General features: G+C 42.1%; 1 protein-coding gene across 10 annotated transcripts in view; it reads left to right on the top strand.

Annotated features, from left to right (window-relative positions):
* LOC115136002 (neural cell adhesion molecule 1-like) overlaps nt 1–17,886 on the top strand; it is a 335,970-nt gene extending 318,084 nt beyond the window's left edge. For 7 of the 10 annotated variants that reach the window (XM_029671303.2, XM_029671300.2, XM_029671296.2 and 4 more), the window contains 4 exons: nt 4,448–4,655; nt 4,855–4,968; nt 5,517–6,074; nt 14,328–17,886. In XM_029671303.2, the coding sequence (XP_029527163.2) occupies nt 4,448–4,655; nt 4,855–4,968; nt 5,517–6,074; nt 14,328–14,457 (1,010 nt within the window). In that variant the 3' untranslated portion in view covers nt 14,458–17,886. The remainder of the gene's footprint in view (nt 1–4,447; nt 4,656–4,854; nt 4,969–5,516; nt 6,075–14,327) is intronic. The other 3 variants (XM_065023744.1, XM_065023747.1, XM_029671311.2) reach the window with 1 other exon arrangement.
* The last annotated feature ends 911 nt before the right edge of the window (nt 17,887–18,797 follow it).

Below are 18,797 nucleotides of genomic sequence, written 5' to 3'. Positions count from 1 at the left end.
CATGTATGTTTTGTTTGATAAAATTCATATTTATATGTAAAAAAATCTCAGTATACATTGCCGCGTTACGTTCACTAGTTCCAAAAACATCCGGTGATATTGCAGAGAGCCACATCATTTTACAGAAATTCTCATTATAAATGTCGATAAATACAACTGTTAGACATGGAAATATAGATATACCTCTTCTTAATGCAACCGCTGTGTCAGATTTTTTAAAAACTTTATGGAAAAAGAAAACCATGCAATAATCTGAGATGGCGCTCACAAAATAAATAAAATTATCTGCCATGTTGGAGTCAACAGAAATCAGAAATAACATTATAAATATTCCCTTACCTTTGACGATCTTCATCAGAATGCACTCCCAGGAATCCTAGTTCCACAATAAATGCTTGATTTGTTTGATAATGTCCATTATTTATGTCCAAGTAGATAGTTTTGTTAGCGCGTTTAGTACACAAATCCAAACGCTCGTGCAGGTCCAGCCGAACGTCGGACGAAACTTCAAAAAGTTATATTACAGGTCGGAGAAACTTGTCAAACTAAGTATAGAATCAATCTTTAGGATGTTGTTATCATAAATCTTCAATAAAGTTCCAACCGGAGAACTCCTATGTCTGTAGAACACGGGTCGCTATCATGTGAAATGCGCGTGACCAGGACCTGGCTCTCTGCCAGACCACTGACTCAAAGAGCTCCCATCCGGCTCCACAACACAGTAGAAGCCTCATTCAAGTTTATAATGACGGTTGACATCTAGTGGAAGCCCTAGGAAGTGCAACTTTATCCATATCCCACTGTGTATTCAATGGGGGCTGGGTTGAAAATCGACCAACCTCAGATTTCCCACTTCCTGTTTGGATTTCTTCTCAGGTTTTTGCCTGCCATATGAGTTCTGTTATACTCACAGACATCATTCAAACAGTTTTAGAAACTTCAGAGTGTTTTCTATCCAATACTAATAATAATATGCATATATTAGCAACTGGGACTGAGGAGCAGGCAGTTTACTCTGGGCACCTCTGTGTACCTTTCATCAAGCTACTCAATACTGCCTCTGCAGCCATAAGAAGTTAAACAACAATGTATTTTTAAGAAAAATAAGAGTTAAGAAGATACTGACTAAATACATTTTTAAAAGTAGCAAAATAACGAGGCTATATACAGTACATGGGGTAACGGTACCGAGTAAATGTGCGGGGGTATAGGTTAGTCGAGGTAATTGAGGTAATATGTACAGTACATGTGGGTAGGGGTAAAGTGACTGCATAGATAATAAAGAGTGAGTAGTTATAGCGTAAAAATAAATTCTAATTAAAAAAAAGGGGGGTCAATGCAAATAGTCCGGGTAGCTATTTGGCTTGGGGCCATGACTGCTTTTTGGACCTAGACGCTCCGGTACCGCTTGCCATGCGGTAGCAGAGAGAACAGTCTATGACTAGGATGGCTGGAGTCTTTGACACTTTTTAGGGCCTTCCTCTGACACCACCAAGCATAGAGGAAGCTTGGCCCCAGGGATGTACTGGGCCGTACGCACTACCCTCTGTAGCGCCTTGCGGTCCTTTCTTTGCAGCCAAGTCTCAATCAGTCTCCTTAAACATATTTTATTGATCCTGGAGCACAAACATTGCCTACTGTTTGCCAACATCACTTTGTGTATTACAGTAAGATGAGACCCAGGCATCCTGGTAATTTGGAAGGAATGCTCTCAATACATTTCAATGGGAATGAGCACTTTGCTTTAATTTTTTAATAAAGGGTGCAATATGAAGAAATCGCTCTGTGATTTCCTGGTTGCTAAAGTTCAAATGGTTTGCCTAATTTTAGTTTATCTGTCCCATCTAAATCGCTTTGACATATCTTTTTAATAACCAACAATTTAGCATTTTCAGGTGTACAAAACCAAAAAGTAAATGAAGCGAAACCAAACGTAAGAAGGGGAAGCATAGAAACAGCCCACTTCTTAGTCTTGCTTTCAATGAGAATGACATATCTATAACACACATTTATTTTTGTTTTTACACCTTTTTCTCCCCAATTTCATGGTAGCCAATTGTTTAGTAGCTACTATCTTGTACGGGCTCGGGAGAGACGAAGGTTGAAAGTCATGCGTCCTCCAATACACATCCCAACCAAGCCGCACTGCTTCTTAACACAGCGCGCATCCAACCCGGAAGCCAGCCGCACCAATGTGTCAGAGGAAACAACGTGCACCTGGCAACCTTGGCATGCACTGCGCCTAGCCCGCCACAGGAGTCACTGGCCAAGCCCTCCCAAACCCGTCGCCCCACAGACCTCCCGGTCACGGCCGGTTGCAACAGAGCCTGGGCGCGAACCCAGGGTCTCTGGTGGCACAGCTGGCGCTGCAGTACAGCGCCCTTAACCACTGCGCCACTCGGGAGGCCTATAACACACATTTCTATTGGGTCGCCCAAAAAGTAACAAATTGCATCTTTAAAGTCTCTTCCCGTGCATTTCATTGAACTCAGAAAGGGAACCATGTCAATTAAATTGCATGATAGGTTCATATGACCCAACTACATTGGACCAGGTCTCTCTTGGAAAAGAGATGTTATCTCAATGAGAAAACTTGAATTGAGTTCAACTACTCCGCTAGCCAGCACCTCGCATAAATAGGTGTGCGTTTCTTTTTCTTCTAGATCTCAATGAGAAAAACCTGTAGAAATAAAGGTTTAAAAAAATGCCTACCCTGGAGCCTTCCCTGTTTTGATGATGTTTTTCCAGTAAATCATAGAATTATTCAGTACCGGTTCATTTTATTGCATTGATTCTACTGTGAATATTGTGTGGTGTATTAGTCTGACATTTGGACAACCTGACATTCTCAATATGACAAGAGCAAAGAGTAAGTCCTAATCAAGGATTGCCTGCGTTTTGCTTTAATTCAGAATACAAATTGTCTCATATTTGTCCCATAACAAAGCTAACAAAGATTGGAGTTAAAATTTTGATCCGGCATCAGAATTCTAGCTAACCTGTTTGTCATATGTAGAGCGTTGTGTGTCAAATCAACCATACTCCAAATGCTCTTGTTTGTATTGAACTAACAGGAGTTTTAGATTATTCTGTCAGAGCAAATCTCTGATCTCTTTGTATGTCGGTTTACTGAATGCAAATTAGGTGCAAATGATTTCAGAATTTGATTGTGTGAGATTGATTTGACACAAAGCATCGTAATACATTTTGTGTGAAACATTCATCTGTGTTAACAGTTTTGTGGTTGGGTTACTAGCTCGCATTAACTCATGTTCATGATAATGTATGGTGTGTGTGTTCATGTAGAACGATGTATGTGGAAGGCAGAGTGTTAACAGTGTGGATGCATGCTCAACCATTGTAGTGGAGCAATGCATATTATAGATCCTTATTCATATTAATATTGTAGTATTTTACATAGTCCTGAATATAACCTTGTTCATTTTCTGGTAAGTACTGTAGCTCGTGTATGATTACTTTATGAAAACACAATGCATTGCCCTAATGATTGGCTTTATTTCCGCATAGTTTGTTTCTGTGTGCATTTGTTTGTGTGCAGTATTCATCTATGTAAAAGAGATTGAAACATATTTGCACAATGTTTGATCTGACGGTCTTTCCACTGCTTTTTGCTGTCAACAATAGTGAGAGTGGGTAAGCGAAATACACATATGGGGTCATATAGGCATATGACCCTTACAGGCAGTGATGATATGAAAACAAGCATATTTATTTAACGTTGCCGTATCTTATTTTGGGGAAAGGTTGGTAGCATGAACCAGGTTTTCCAATGGTTGACCTGTTTATGAACTCAACTTTATGATTTTTGATTGACGCACCATTAGATTGCTTCATGTTCTAATGATTAGATTAGTATAGCATGTCGTGATTGGCATGTCTGGTGTGTTGTCTTAATATGGGTAATATATGTATCAGCTCACCTCTAATATAGTATCGTACATGGCTGATACATGCAATGGTGTGTCTAACATATTAACTTAGATAGTAACTGACAGTTGTTAATTGGTTGAATGCAACTAATGAAATGCTGTGTGATTTCCCTAGGCCCAAGATTGTGGTGTTTGATAATCAGACCATCAACCTATTTTTAATCATAACAGATTAAATCAAGTGCCGAAATTAGTTGTGTCACTCTGAAGTTTTTGGAGTAGAATATGTAATGATTTGGCCCAGAGCCTACTAAAAGAACAACAACACACTTGAGGCCTGGAGGGAAGCAGTCTGACATTCTGAAGTTATGGATGAAAGGTTGGAGATAAAAGCTGACTCCGCATTTCTGTCTCTATCTTTTCCTCGCTCTCTGTAACTTTCTCTTTAACTCCCTCTCTACCCGTATTTTCTCCCTCCCTCTAACTTTCTCTCCACTCTCTGTGTCTTCCTTATTCTGTCTCTCTTCTCTCTCTTCCTTCTCTTTCCTTCATTCCAGACACCATGACTAGCGGCTCAGGCCTGGGCACGGGGGCCATCGTGGGGATCCTCATCGTGGTCTTTGTGCTGCTGCTGGTGGGTGTCGACGTGACCTGCTACTTCCTCAACAAGTGTGGCTTCCTCATGTGCATTGCCGTTAATTTTTGCGGCAAGTCTGGACCTGGAGCAAAGAACAAGGACATCGAGGAGGGCAAAGCGGCATTCATGTGAGTCTCTCTTCTTCTCTTCTCCCTGGCCCCCTTGCTTTTCTCTCTGAAATGCTGTATGCACTTTGAGCAGTAGCTACTCCCAGACACTAGACCACAGTTTGGCAGTGCAGAATTGCAGTGTTTTTAACCAAAACGACTCACTACAGTATAGTTGTACTGCACCAACATTTATTAAAAACTATTTTTCCCCTTACAGAAAGGACGAGTCAAAGGAGCCCATCGTGGAGGTGAGGACAGAGGACCGCACCCCTAACCATGAAGGGGGGGGACCCACAGAGCCCAATGAGACCACCCCTCTTACCGAGCCCGAGTGAGTACTCCAGCACTGGCTGTAGGTAGACCCCCTGCACTAGGGTTGCCTTACACTGGAAAACCCATACTAATCATGTGATATGTCTATGTATAAGATATACTTCTTAATCCATGACAGCAGTTGAGCATTTTGATCATGTGTTTGCTGACATATTGGCTAAACTAATTGATAAAAGAATGTGAGAATGGAATATCAACACCAAATACTGAAGATGTGCTCTGATGTTTGTTGTTTACGCTAATGGTAACAAACATAGCTAGTTGTTGTGTGTACCAGCCTTAAACACTTAATAACCTAGACCCTAAACTGATTTTGGTTTAATTTGCTTTAGTTTGCTTAAGATAGTGTTTGTGTCTATCCCTCACTGCACTTTAACGTTTTGAATCTCTAGTTCTTTGCTTTATCACAGCATGTAGCACTCACTTTGGATGTGTGTTTGTGCCTTGGTCTCCCCTCCCTACCCGTCCCTGCTCTCTCTCTCTCCTCTCTCACCCTCTCGCTGCTCGATGGCTCGTCTCTTTCCTGCTCTCCTCCTCTACTCACAGGCCCACTGCTGACACTACTGCCACCGTGGTGGACTTGCTCCCCTCTATCGCCACTAACTCTGACCCCGTCACTGAGAGCTTTAGCACAGCCCAGAATAGCCCAGCTAGCGAGACTACCACCCTCACTTTCAGCACAGCTGCCCCAACCCTTGCTCCCACCGAGGCCAAAACTTTCCCTAATAGCACCCCTGCCCCCATCATCCAGTCCAGCACGCCCAAAGCTAGCGCTCCCGCCGCTCAGTTTGCCGCACAATCTAACGTGGCTCCCCTCGTCGACCTAAGCGAGGCTCCAAAAGCCACGCCCTTGTCCGACCCTAAGCCCGCCACCCCCGCAACCTCTTCCTTAGAGCCAGCCAAGGCCACCTCCAACCTCCCCTCTGCCAAAGCCGATGCCGCTTCACAGAGCCAGCCCGAAACCGTCCAAAGCACCCCTGCCAGCGACAGTCAGAATAAGGACTTACAGATAGACTGCCTGGCCAAGGATGTGTTTGATACACTGGGCAAAAGCTCAGAGGCCCCAGCAGACTCCACTGCTGCTCCCGCACCAACCAAGGACGAGTATGACCTCCTCCCTTCCTCAGAGTCTGTTTTACTGTGTGTATGTTTTCGCTCACCCACCTCCACCACCACCACCTACTGTATCCTCTGTCTGTTCTCATAGTTTTGGGCAACCTCCCTTTGTTACACTCTTTCTATCAATCACTATACTACTACTGCAGCCATTCAATCAGCTACATCGCCACGGATGACACCTAACGCTTTAACGAAGCGCGACATTCGCGACCCTGATCAGCAGACGAACCCTGCTGTACTCTCTGGACATCCTAAAGGCCTTCGGCCTAGAGTGCAAAGCCGGGCGGCCGGCGGAGACCGAAAGGGAGAAATGGGCGACGAAAATAAGTGAGCAGGGCAGGAGATAGGCAGCAAAGGAAACAGGCAAGTCAGATCCGTAACCCATGGGATAAGGATTGGCTCTGCAAGCACGCGAACAAAACGCGACCTCCCTCGAGCGGACACCACAGGGAGAGAAGGTCGCATAATGAGCTAAGTAATGCAGGATGCACTTCCTGAGAACCGAAAAAAGGTGCCGCCAGTGGGTTGGGTACCACTGGTGAAATCTTCTTATCTTGGCCCAGTACAGCCTCAGAGAGAGGGCCACTCCAAGGAGCCAGATCCTCCCAGGGTGTTATGAAGCAGGACTCATCAAGATTTGTCTTCATAAGTCTGGTGGGTCTGAGGCACCTCCTTCCCCGTCTCCACGGTGGTTTGTCTTCCACACAACAACCAACCAGTCTTGTCAGGCATCTTGAAGGCTCACTACATTCCTGGACGTGTCACTGAGGACCCCTTCTTCCACTTCCCGGGGTAGAATAGTCTCCTCCCCAGGCTGTGCTATATAAGGCTGTGCTGCACCTATCCGCTGTATCTGACAATAAATAAAACTAAAATAAATAAACAATTAATTATACTGATCCCTCTGTACATTCAAAGGACTACTGTTAACAAGGCTGGCATGGTGTCCGTGGACAGTTGTTAGATGGTACTTTGATTTGACTGAGACTTGTTTGAAAGAAAGCCTTGACGGCTGGGATTGAAGGCCACCCCTTAAAGGTTGTACTTTGAGATCCTAGGATCATCAATGTGTGAAAGCCCTTTGAGCTCTTGTGGGTAAATTATTTCCCCATTTGGTTCCTCTCAGCCAAAACACAGGCAGTAAGTTCATCTGCATTCTGTCCGTGGTGGTCATGTGTTAGGAAGTAGTGAACTACAGGTTGTTCAACTAGTAATTTACCTACGTTTTGCAGTAGCTTGATGGCACAATAGTTGAACTCAATTCAAATCTAGGTAGTGTAGTGCCAATTTGGACAGTAGCTAATAACTTTTTTTGCCATGTAGCAGTGTAGCTAAATACTGGAACTACACAATACTTTTAATTAAAAAAATATTAAATATGGTTGAAGTAGGCAATCATTTCCTTTCCTTTTCTGGCCTCAGACCTGCTTAATTCTCACTTGAAACATTGTTTTTAAGTTTAATAGGCTAAATTACACATTCTGTTCACATGATCCCCAAGTGATTTGTTGTTGCAATTTGTAGTCTGACATTTCAGATGTACACTGCTTTCGGAAAGTATTCACACCCAGTTTACACATTTTGTTACGTTACAGCCTTATTCTAAAATGTATTAAATTCATGTTTTTCCTCATAAATACCCCATAATGAGAAAGCGAAGAATTTTTTTTTCAGTTGAGCAGTGAATTTCAAACAGATTCAACCACAAATATCAGGGAGGTTTTCCAATGCCTCGCAAAGAAGGGCAACTATTCGTAGATGGGTACATTTTTTAAAAAGCAGACTTTGAATATCCCATTGAGCATGGTGAATGAATTAATTTATCTTTGGATGGTGTATCAATACACCCAGTCACTACAAAAGTACAGGCGTCCTTAAGTCGCTCTGGATAAGAGCGTCTGCTAAATGACTTAAATGTAAATGTAAATGAAACAACTAAGGGATTTCACCATGAGGCCAATGGTGAATTAAAACAGAGTTTAATGGCTGTGATAAGAGAAAACAACTCAGGATGGATCAACAACATTGTAATTATTCCACAATACTAATCTAATTGACAAATTGAACAGAAGGAAGCCTGTAAAATATTTTTTAAATTCCAAAACATGCATCCTGTTTGCAACAAGGCACTAAAGTAATAGTGAATGAAATAAATGTGGCAAAGCAATTAACTGTTTTGACCCGAATACAAAGTGTTAAGTTTGGGGCAAATCCAATACAACCCATTACTGAGTACCACTCTCCATATGTTTAAGCATAGTGGTGGCTGCATCATCTTATGGGTTTTGTTGTAATTGTTAAGGACTGGGAAGTTTTTCAGGATAAAAAATAAACAATATGGAGCTAAGCACAGGCAAAATCCTAGAGGAAAACCTGGTTCCCTCTGTTTTCCTCCAGACACTGGGAGATTAATTCAAATCTACACTGTAGTTGCTTACCAAGAAGTAAATGTTCCTGAGTGGCCGCGTAACGGTTTTGATTTAAATCTACTACACCTGAAAATGGTTGTCTAGCAATGATCAACAACCAACTTGAAGAATTTTGAATAATGGAAAATGTACCAAAATCCAATTGTGGAAAGGTCTTAGAGACTTACCCAGAAAGACACAGCTGTAATCACTGCAAAAGGTGCTTCTACAAAGTATTGACTCAGCGGTGTGAATACTTATGTAAATGAGATGATTCTGTGTTTCATTTTCAATAAATTTGCAAACATTTGTAAAGACATGTTTTCACTTAGTCATTATGGGGTATTGTGTGTAGATGGGTGAGAAACAAAATCAATTTAATCCATTTTGTTAATCAGGCTGCAGGCTGTAACTCAACAAAATGTGGAGGGGGGTATGAATACTTTCTGAAGGCACTGTATGATCATTTTTCACGATGGGCACTCTTAAAATATTTACAACAATCTTTTGATTCTTCCTGCCCCTTCTCTTTTTGGTGCTCAGGAGTTTTTTCACCCCCCTTCCTCACTTCGCTGCCTTTGAGGCTGCCGCTGTCAGCTCTGAGCACCGGGCACCATGGGAAGGATCCCTTTGCAATCTGGTTTTACCGGTACAGAAAGCAAACAGAGTCTCTCCACCCTCCCATCTCAGAACGGAGGACATTTTTTATTTTACCTAGGCGTAAGGAAACATTAGGACTTTCGGATGGCTTGGCCCACCCACTGCATGCGCGCACACACACATACACAAACACACACACAAACACACACACAGCTCTGCCCTCCAGCTGACATGTAGCTACACTGCAGCTGGCAGGTGTAACTGCACCTCTGCATCTGGGTGCTAAAACAAACCAGCAACTACTCTGTTTTCATCCATTATATCATCATATTGGACAGATAAAATCTATCTTCCCTGGCACCCAGTATTACCCAGACCAGGGTTCCCATATCAACAGGGGCAGAGTTTAAAAAAAAATCTAATTAAATGTTGTTTGTCACATGCTCCAAATACAACTGTGAAATGCTTACTTGCAAGCCCTTAACCAACAATGCAGTTCAAGAAATAGAGTTAATAAAATATTTACAAAATAAACTAAAGTAACACAATAAATGTACATAACAATAACGAGGCTATATACAGGGGGTACCGTACCGATACAATGTGCGGGGGTACAGGTTAGTCGAGGTAATTTGTAAAGTGACTATGCATAGATAATAAACAGCGTGTAGCAACCGTGTAAAAACAAGGGGGGGGGGTGTCAATGTAAATAGTCCGGGTTGTCATTTGATTAGTTGTTCAGCAGTCTTATGGCTTGGGGGTAGAAGCTGTTAAGGAGCCTTTTGGTCCTAGACTTGGCGCCCTGATACAGTTTGCAGTGCGGTAGCAGAGAGAATAGTATATGTCTTGGGTGACTGCAGTCTTTGACAATTTTTGGGCCTTCCTCTGATATCGCTTAGTATATAGGTCCTGGATGTCAGAAAGCTTGGCCCCAGTGATGTACTGGGCCGTATACACTACCCTCTGTAGCGCCTCGGTCAGATGCTCTCGATGGTGCAGCCGTAGAAGTTTTTGAGGATCTGGGGACCCATGCCAAATCTTCTCATTCTCTTGAGGGGAAAAGGTGTTGTCGTGCCCTCTTCACAACTGTCTTGGTGTGTTTGGACCATGATAGTTTGTTGGTGATGTGGACACCAAGGAACTTGAAACTCTCGACCCGCTCTACTTCAGTCCCGTCGATATTGATGGGGGCCTGTCGGCGCTCCTTTTCCTGTAGTCCACGATCAGCTCTTTTGTCTTGCTCACATTGAGAGAGAGATTGTTGTCCTGGCACCACACTGCCAGGTCTCTGACCTCCTCCCTATAGGCTGTCTCATCGTTGTCGGTGATCAGGCCTGCTACTGTTGTGTTGTCAGCAAACGTAATGATGGTGTTGGAGTAGTGCTTGGCCACGCAATCGTGGGTGAACAGGGAGTACAGGAGGGGACTAAGCACACACCCCTGAAGGGACCCCCGTGTTAACGCTCAGCATGGCAGATGTGTTGTAGCCTACCCTTACCACTTGGAGGCGGCCCTTCAGGAAGTCTAGGATCCAGTTGCAGAGGGAGGTGTTTAGTCCCAGGGTCCTTAGCTAAGTGATGAGCTTTGTGGACACTATGGTGTTGAACGCTAAGCTATAGTCAATGAACAGCATTCTCACATAGGTGTTCCTTTTGTCCAGGTGGGAAACGGCAGTGTGGAATGCGATTGAGATGTGTTTGTTTGGGCAGTGTGCGAATTGGTCGGGTGGTCTAGCTTGTTGAGGACGTGGTACCGAAGTGGGGACCACAATCAGCAGAAATGCTCAAGAGCGCCACCATAGAGGTTGATAAACCTCAAACTTTCATTAAAATTGACATACAATATACTGAATTAAAGCTACACTCGTTGTGAATCTATCGACAAGTCAGATTTGTAAAATGCTTTTCGGGGAACGCATGAGAAGCTATTATCTGATACCATGCACCCTCAAAATACTCCACCGTCACCAAAAACGACAGATTTTGCGTTATCCGTCGCAAACGAAAACGCTGAAATAAAATATAAAACATTCATTACCATTGACGAGCTTCTTTCTTGGCACTCCTAGATGTCCCATAAACATCATTTAGGGTCTTTTTCCGATTAAATCGGTCCATAAATAGCCTAGATATCGAACTACGACTCCGTCGCGAGTAAAGAAAAGAAAACAGCGTTTCATAACGTAACGTAATTTTTTAAAATTCAAAAAGTCGACGATAAACTTTCACAAAACACTTCGAAATACTTTTGTAATGCAACTTTAGGTATTAGTACACGTTAATAAGCGATAAAAATCCTCAGGAGGCGATGTGAAAAGATTAGCTTGTCTGTGGAAAAAATGCTGTCTTGAAATAGTCTAACCAAAATCTGGGCGGGGACAGTAGGAAAGGAGTTCCCTTGTTTCGGTTAGACCAAGAATCAATTGCGCAACAAATGACGTGACTCTAGACAACCTGGGGAAGCTGTAGCCAATGAAAACTTGGCTCTATGTAATTCTGTTCGCTTTTAACAATTGCCTGTAGTCGCGGAAGAATATCTTTTTCCATTTTCAGTGAACAGATTTTCATGCACTTTTCGATGAAATGCACGTTCTGTAAATGGCACAGGCGTGATTTAAACAGTTTTGGAAACGTCTGAGTGTTTCCTATCCACACACACTAATCATATGCATGTACTATATTCCTGGCATGAATAGCAGGGCGCTGAAATGTTGCGCGATTTTTAACAAAAAGCTGCGAAAATCTGCATGAATTCTGAACTTCCTTAAGAGGTTTCTGGCATGATGGTGTTGATGTGAGCCATGACCAGCCTTTCAAAGCACTTCATCGCTACCGACATGAGTGCTACGGAGCGGTAATCATTTAGGCAGGTTACCTTCGCTTTCTTTGGCACAGGGACTATGGTGGTCTGCATGAAACATGTAGGTATTACAGACTTGGCCAGGGAGAGGTTGAAAATGTCAGTGAAGACACTTGCCAGTTGGTTCAACATTATTAATGAGACTTATGGTGTTGCATGTGGAATAAGGTGCCTCATTTTTCCCTCCCACTCTCCTGCTAGTCCAGACCAGCCTAGCCTAGTTTCCCCTGCCCTGGCCAAACCCAGGCTGGTCAGTTTTTCCTCCAGGCAATAACAACGCCAGACTTTAATATTCGTCCAGGCTGTTATCCTAATTAGCTACATTTACAGTCTGCCACCATAGCAGGATTCATGGAGAAAACCCTTTTAGGCTCCCAGTTTATCTGCATTGTCTAGCAGTTAATTAGGCCGACTTACCATTTGCTTGGGTGGTCCTGTCGTGACGGTATGCTGAACTGTTTTTTTTTTCCTATGGCAACTTTAGTTTTGTCACTGTTGATACCATTCCTGTTCTACTCTCTACTGCCAAAGTCAGCCAGTGCTGAGATAAATGACCCTGTGACTTTTTCCCCCGTCAGCCAACCTGGTAATTTTATCGCTACTCTGACAAATTCAACCGTAGGGCGATACAGCACCAGACCTCTGACAGAGAACACCACCCCTGAGGTCACAAAATGTCCACCGCAATAGTCCTGTCCTTGTCAGGTTGAAGATAGCCTGCGGTTTTCCACTCTTTAACTGCAGCCGGCAGAGTGCTTTGGCCCTGACACCGCCAAAGAGGAGAGTGCCTTTTCACGGATGCAACTGATGCCCGCTGAGCCACAAGGTGTTGGGTGGTGTTGTTGAATACACCCCCTGCATGGCCGGCCGGGCGGTCACCCACTGTTCCCAGCAGCAGCTGTCCTCCCAGAGAGGGTTATTGTGGACAAGGTAATGGAAGTCCTGATGCTGTCGTAATCAAACCCAAATCTCTGGGATCAGATACCTGGTGTGGAGTTTAGCTGACAGTAGGAGCCAGATCCCAGTGGACTCCAACAAAGCCCAGTCCACCAGGCGGATTGTGTAGATATTGTAGATAGTAAAGAAATAGCTTTTCCGCTTTGAGGCCGCCACAATGACCCACAATGCCTCTCTGTCGCTAACGGAGGAGACCGGAGAGACTCAGGTCTTTATCAGCAATCATTCACCCCACTTCCTTGTTTTCTCTGTCATTGTGCCCTTATATACAGGGGCTTTTCATTAAGGGGGTTCCCTTGGTAGTAGAATACATGGTTTCCCAGGTATAATACAATGCCATGGTAGGTGAAATTCTCCAACATGATTCCTTGCCATACAGAAGATCAGTACCATTCTACTCAGATAACCTGGGAGTCCTCAGGCTTAGTTACTACCAGAGAGAGACCCAGGTGACAAGCCCATCCTTACTATCTAGCCCATAGCCGTTATTCGTCACCTGAAGTGTTTGAAGAATATCGTTGAACATAAAAGAGACAGTGGAAGAGGTTTGTGAAAAGCATAGGAAAACTGAGGCACACCGCACCAATTAAGACTCACTCCAAGTCACTTCAGGATTCTCAGCTCTACGGCTTGACCCATTTTGATCATTCATTAGCCGTTATGATTGGACTCACAGATACAGGATCGGAAGAGTCTTTTCCTTGGACAGTCAATCAATACAAACTAACCTCTGACTAATCATAGGGTGAAAGCAATTTGATGAGAAGTGCACTACCCTGCTCTGTCACATCTGATGGGATACAAGTTTGACTCCATTTCATTTAATTATCAAAGTGCGATCTAAAGCCATTTGTGAAATTGCATGACTAGGCAAAAATGTCTGACCCTGTCACAAGACTATTGTACTTTACTGCACTTTTGGAGAGAATGAACTATAGTAATCAGTGCCATCATTTTGTTGCAGTCTTGAAGTGGATGTTTTGTAGTACAGTCAGTGACTTAATGTGGGAAGACTCCTCTCCATTCCCTGTTCTACCTTCATCATTTGCTCCTCCTTCAATTCAGACCAACTGTATCTCCTCTCACAATTGTATTGATGTTCTGTTTGTGTGCCATTCCCTCATGTACCGTATCTCTGCTCTGTCATTTCCCAAATCACCATGCATTCTCCCATGAAATGTCTGTGACATCCGTGTGGCTGTCTTTGATGTCAGGATAGGATAGCAGAGCATATCCTGTTATGTGTGAAACACGTTTGGTTCCAGGGGATACAAATTCCCAGAAAAAACTCAAGCAATTATTTTACCTATTTTTTGAAGACAAAAAGTAGCTTAGAACAGACAGTTGTGTGCTACAAGAGATTGTGTATTCATCCCTTAAAGAATCTCTCTCTCCTCTGTGTGGTTCTCTCCAGCGGGAAAATCATGACAGAAGATAAAAGTTTAGCGCCAGAGATGGAGACAGAGGTGAAGAAAGCCCCGACCGAGGTGAAGACCGTCCCCAATGAAGCTGCTCAGACAAACGGCAACGAGAGCAAAGCATGATCCCGACCGCGAGAAGGGAGGAGGGATCAGGGGAGGGTTCACGACAGTCCAGAGGAAAACGTCAAACACCACTCCATCAAATGACAAAAAGCAAAAAAAAAAAAAGGGTCTCTTTCTTCAGTGTCTTCTATTAGTTTTCCAAACAAAAGATGAGTTTGTTAGACATGTAGATTGGGAATAAGACCTCATGCACATGCCTTAGTGTTTCTTTCTTTCTTTCTTTATCTCTTATTCCTTTTGTAATTTCCTCTCTTTATTCACGGGAAGAAGGAAAATCCTTACCTCTAGTTCACTCTCCTTGTCCTCCTTTTGTATATAACATCAACGTTACCAGTCTTTTAAATAGGACAGAAGCTAAATATCAGTTGGCATAGATAACCATGGGGGATTGTAGCTTTATTTCAGAACCTTGCCTTTACGATGTGCACACATATAAATCCAACACCTTATCCACACACTATTTCCAGTTATGTTTTCACTTTGTTATGCAGTATTGCCATCAATATTTTCACTGCTAATGGATTATGAGTACGTTTTTAATGTTTGTCATGTTTAAATCATGTGCAAAAGTAACTGCCTTTTATTGTATCTTTATTTTTCATGTAGAATTTTTGAGAGCTAGAGATTAGCATTAGCATGTCTACTTTGCGGCTAAATATTTTTCCATATGTTCTTGTCTTTTTTTGTTTTTTCTTTTCGTTCCTGAATGTTTACACTGTGTTAACTATCCTAAGATTGTGTAGACACAACAAAACAAAAGAAGACACCGCAGAAAGACAATGTTTCATTCCACAGAAATTACGCAATTTATTGACTCTAAGATTCCATTTTTTGGTTAATTTGCTTTGGTTTTAATTTGGCAAGAACACACACTTTCTCTCTCTCACACACATACCTCTATATCTTTGTCATTAAGTCTTCAATTAGAAGCGCTTTGGACCTGTTCCAGACTCCAAGGGTTTCGGGGATCACCTTTAATCCCGAAAATGTTGCAGGTCCCAAGGGCTCACAGGGAGTGACGGGCATACAGAGTAGCACGGCCCACCATCTTGGCTTACGGGAGAATGATGTAATCAAAGGCCGGATATGAGTGGTAGCAGTTGAATGTACGAACAGAAGCCCGTAAAATAGCCTAGAAACAGTCCTGTTTATTCCCCTGTTTGATGGCTTTGTCCCATAAATTCAGATTACTGTGCCTGCTGCGAACAGCACTTCCGGTTTAGTGATTGGGCCACATCTCAAAATGTAAGGGAAGAAAAAAAGTTGGTGTTGTGTTTTTAAGCATATTTTTAAGCATATAAACACATTTAGCGGCCAGATTGATTCATTTCTTATTTAAGCCATAGTACTCCAGTGTGGATTTGGTAAAATCAAAACAAATATTCAATCTGAACTTTTTGTACAGTGTTTCTCATACTTTAGACTGCAAGCTTGTGCACTGTGAATGCGTGAATATCCTAGTGTGAATACAATGTGTTCTTTGTCATAGAATAAAAAACATATGCATAGTTTGGTTATGAAAGGTATAGCTAATAGTACAGATGAGAAAAAAGTTGGCAGCAACGAGCAAATAGACAATGACAAGATCAAAAAGACAATAAGGAGATGGTGCCTTCTGAAACATGTCAAAATGGCGGCATGCGTTCCATCCTGCTCAGTGTTTGCCTATTCCACCTCTAGGAGGCGACGGCGTAAGGTTTCACATCCTAATAGTTCTGTCCATCACCATGCCTTTTCTGAACGGTCCAAGGAAAACACAGGAAGAGTACTGACAATGTAACTGATTTGTAAAGTGTGAAAACAATACTAAACGGCTATGTCATTGAGTTATTGAATATGGAGGTGGTAGGTTGTTAGGTTGTGTCCACATTGTTTTCACATGGCTCCTCATTCACTATTTCTCCATGTGACTAATGCAAAAAACAATTTCATCCCCAAGCAAACAAGGAAAAACACCATTCATTCCAATGATTAACTCATGATAACTACACCAAGAGTTAAGTTTCAAAACAAACACATAACCTTGGACATTATTAAATACGATCTCATTTGGCTTAAATGACTTGTAGTGCTCACGGTTTGTCCTCAAAACAGAGCATCCAGCAATGAAGGTCAAATGTTTTTTTTTCTTGACCTGAAACAAGCATGCAATGTACTTTTATCTTGGATTTAGATGGATTGCATTGGTGTGGCACTGAAAAGTCCCTGCAATAGGAATTGACCAAGGCTTTATCTGTTGTACATTGATCTTTTGAAGTGTATAAACTGTTGTCTGTTCCAAACTTTTAGTTTTCTTCAAAATAGACATCAAGTGCTTTTACTCCATAAGGTTATGTAATCTAAAGGGGTAGGTGTGTCAAAATGACACTGTTTCTGATTAAATGTGTATAAACCATACCTAACGATTATGTAATTTGAAAAAACATTATGGGTTTCTCTTGTCCCAAAAAAAGCTGGAGACTGCTGTGGCTTTTGACCTGTATTTTCAAATGCAATTATAATGTGGGACCAATTTCTATATACGTTTCCATGGAAATGTTCACCAGTGCACCGTGCCATGGAACTTATTTCAGAAAACAAGTCAGGGAACAAAAAATGCTATACATTTATTTTGTTGAAAATTCAGTAAGAAGGAAAAACACTCTTTCTCTGACTTCCTCACTTCCTGAAAGTGACCACTTACCTGACACAGTTGGCTTGGTGAAAGTGAGGTGTCATCATATTGCTTTCACCTCACCAAACATGCCAGACTATTTCAAGGAATAGAGGAAGTATAAAAGTGTTTTTCAAGTGTTTGAATGGAGACTAGGGCCATATTCAGTAAGAAAACACTGTGGAACATTGCAGATAGAAATGCCATTGCTAGAGCTGACGTGATTTCTTATGTGTAGGCCCTACGAGATAGGTATTTTTGTTCTACATCATACATTTCTATCTAAACGCTGGTAAGCGTTGAGTCCTGCTGAACGCTGCCCAGCTATTCCAACAAGCTTTGAAGTCTCTTACTCCGATAGCCAAACAAAAGTCTGTAATGTTTCATTTTCAGTCAGATAGGGGCCTTGTCCCTCCAAACCAAGACCTTTCCCAGTAACTTCCATTTTCATTCCTACCCACCATTCCTTGCTTTTGGGGGCCTTCTCTCTTATATACAGATTTTTACTAAGTGAAGCATTGGTACCACCTCTCTTTCCACTGTCACTGGTGTAAATACTGAGTACTAACCAAAAAAAAAAACATTTTGACTTTACATTCTGTCAGAAATTGTGTTCAATAAAGTTAAAGAAAAAAATCATTGCGTAATTGACGTTTACTTAGCCACAACAATGACAAGAAGAAGCCCCTCGAAGAAAGTATTCTGAAGATGTTTTGTTGGAATTTTTGTTGCTCATGACTTCAGTAATAGTGTCAATAAAAAAAATCTAGATTTTATGGTTGTTTGTAGTGTACCACTTGTTTGAAATTTGGATATGATGAATGAAGACACTTTGTTGACCAAAAAAATGTAATTAAATGTTCAGTGACTGCTCAAATTTGCTGGGATCCGTTGTTGTTCAGAGGGTTTACTCAGTCACTTTGTAGCTTAAAGACTGTAAGTAAACAACAATGGGCATTAAGTACACTGCTACGCTCAAACCTGAGTAAATTATTGTCATTCATGATTAATTGTTAGAATATGCTGTAACCAAAGACTGTATGGCTGTAGCACAGACAACCATAAATTGCCCATACAATACAACCACAGAGGCCTTTTGCTTCTGAGGATTACAACTCTAGATGGTGGTATAGTTACACTACGTTTAATGAAGACCAAAGACAGGTTGTTGTGTAATTGTTTATAAATCCATTTACAGTGGTGTCATTAGTCCTGGTCTTCTTGAGCTTCAGCCACAGATGTTTTTGGTCCAGCCCCAAAAAAACATTTCGGTCTGATATGAGTTTTCATAACCACTTGCGCTATGCAGTATAATTTTTATTTATTTATTTAAATTCACTGACAAAAATAAACTGCACTACCAGGCCAGGCACTGCAAGAAAACCCTGGAGGGAAGTGGTGCCTGCCGTGGTTGGTTGAGATTTCACAACACAGTGGACCACTCCTGTCTCTTGACCCCTCCCCCCAACACCTCTACAATGTCAATGTCATCACTCAGAAGTGGGATGTATTCATTTGATATTTGTAATTTAGCAGACACTCTTATCCAGTAGTGAGCGCATACGTTTTCAAACTGGTTCTCATTGGGAATTGAACCCACAACCCTCATGTTGCAAGCACCATGGTCTACCAACTGAGCAACATGGGACCCTGCCAAACAATTGACAAAGAAAAAACATCTAAACTA

Source organism: Oncorhynchus nerka, linkage group LG10 (assembly GCF_034236695.1).
Source record: "Oncorhynchus nerka isolate Pitt River linkage group LG10, Oner_Uvic_2.0, whole genome shotgun sequence".
NCBI lineage: Eukaryota > Metazoa > Chordata > Actinopteri > Salmoniformes > Salmonidae > Oncorhynchus > Oncorhynchus nerka.
Note: the sequence above shows the minus strand (reverse complement) of the source record. Positions and strands in the feature narration are given on the sequence as shown.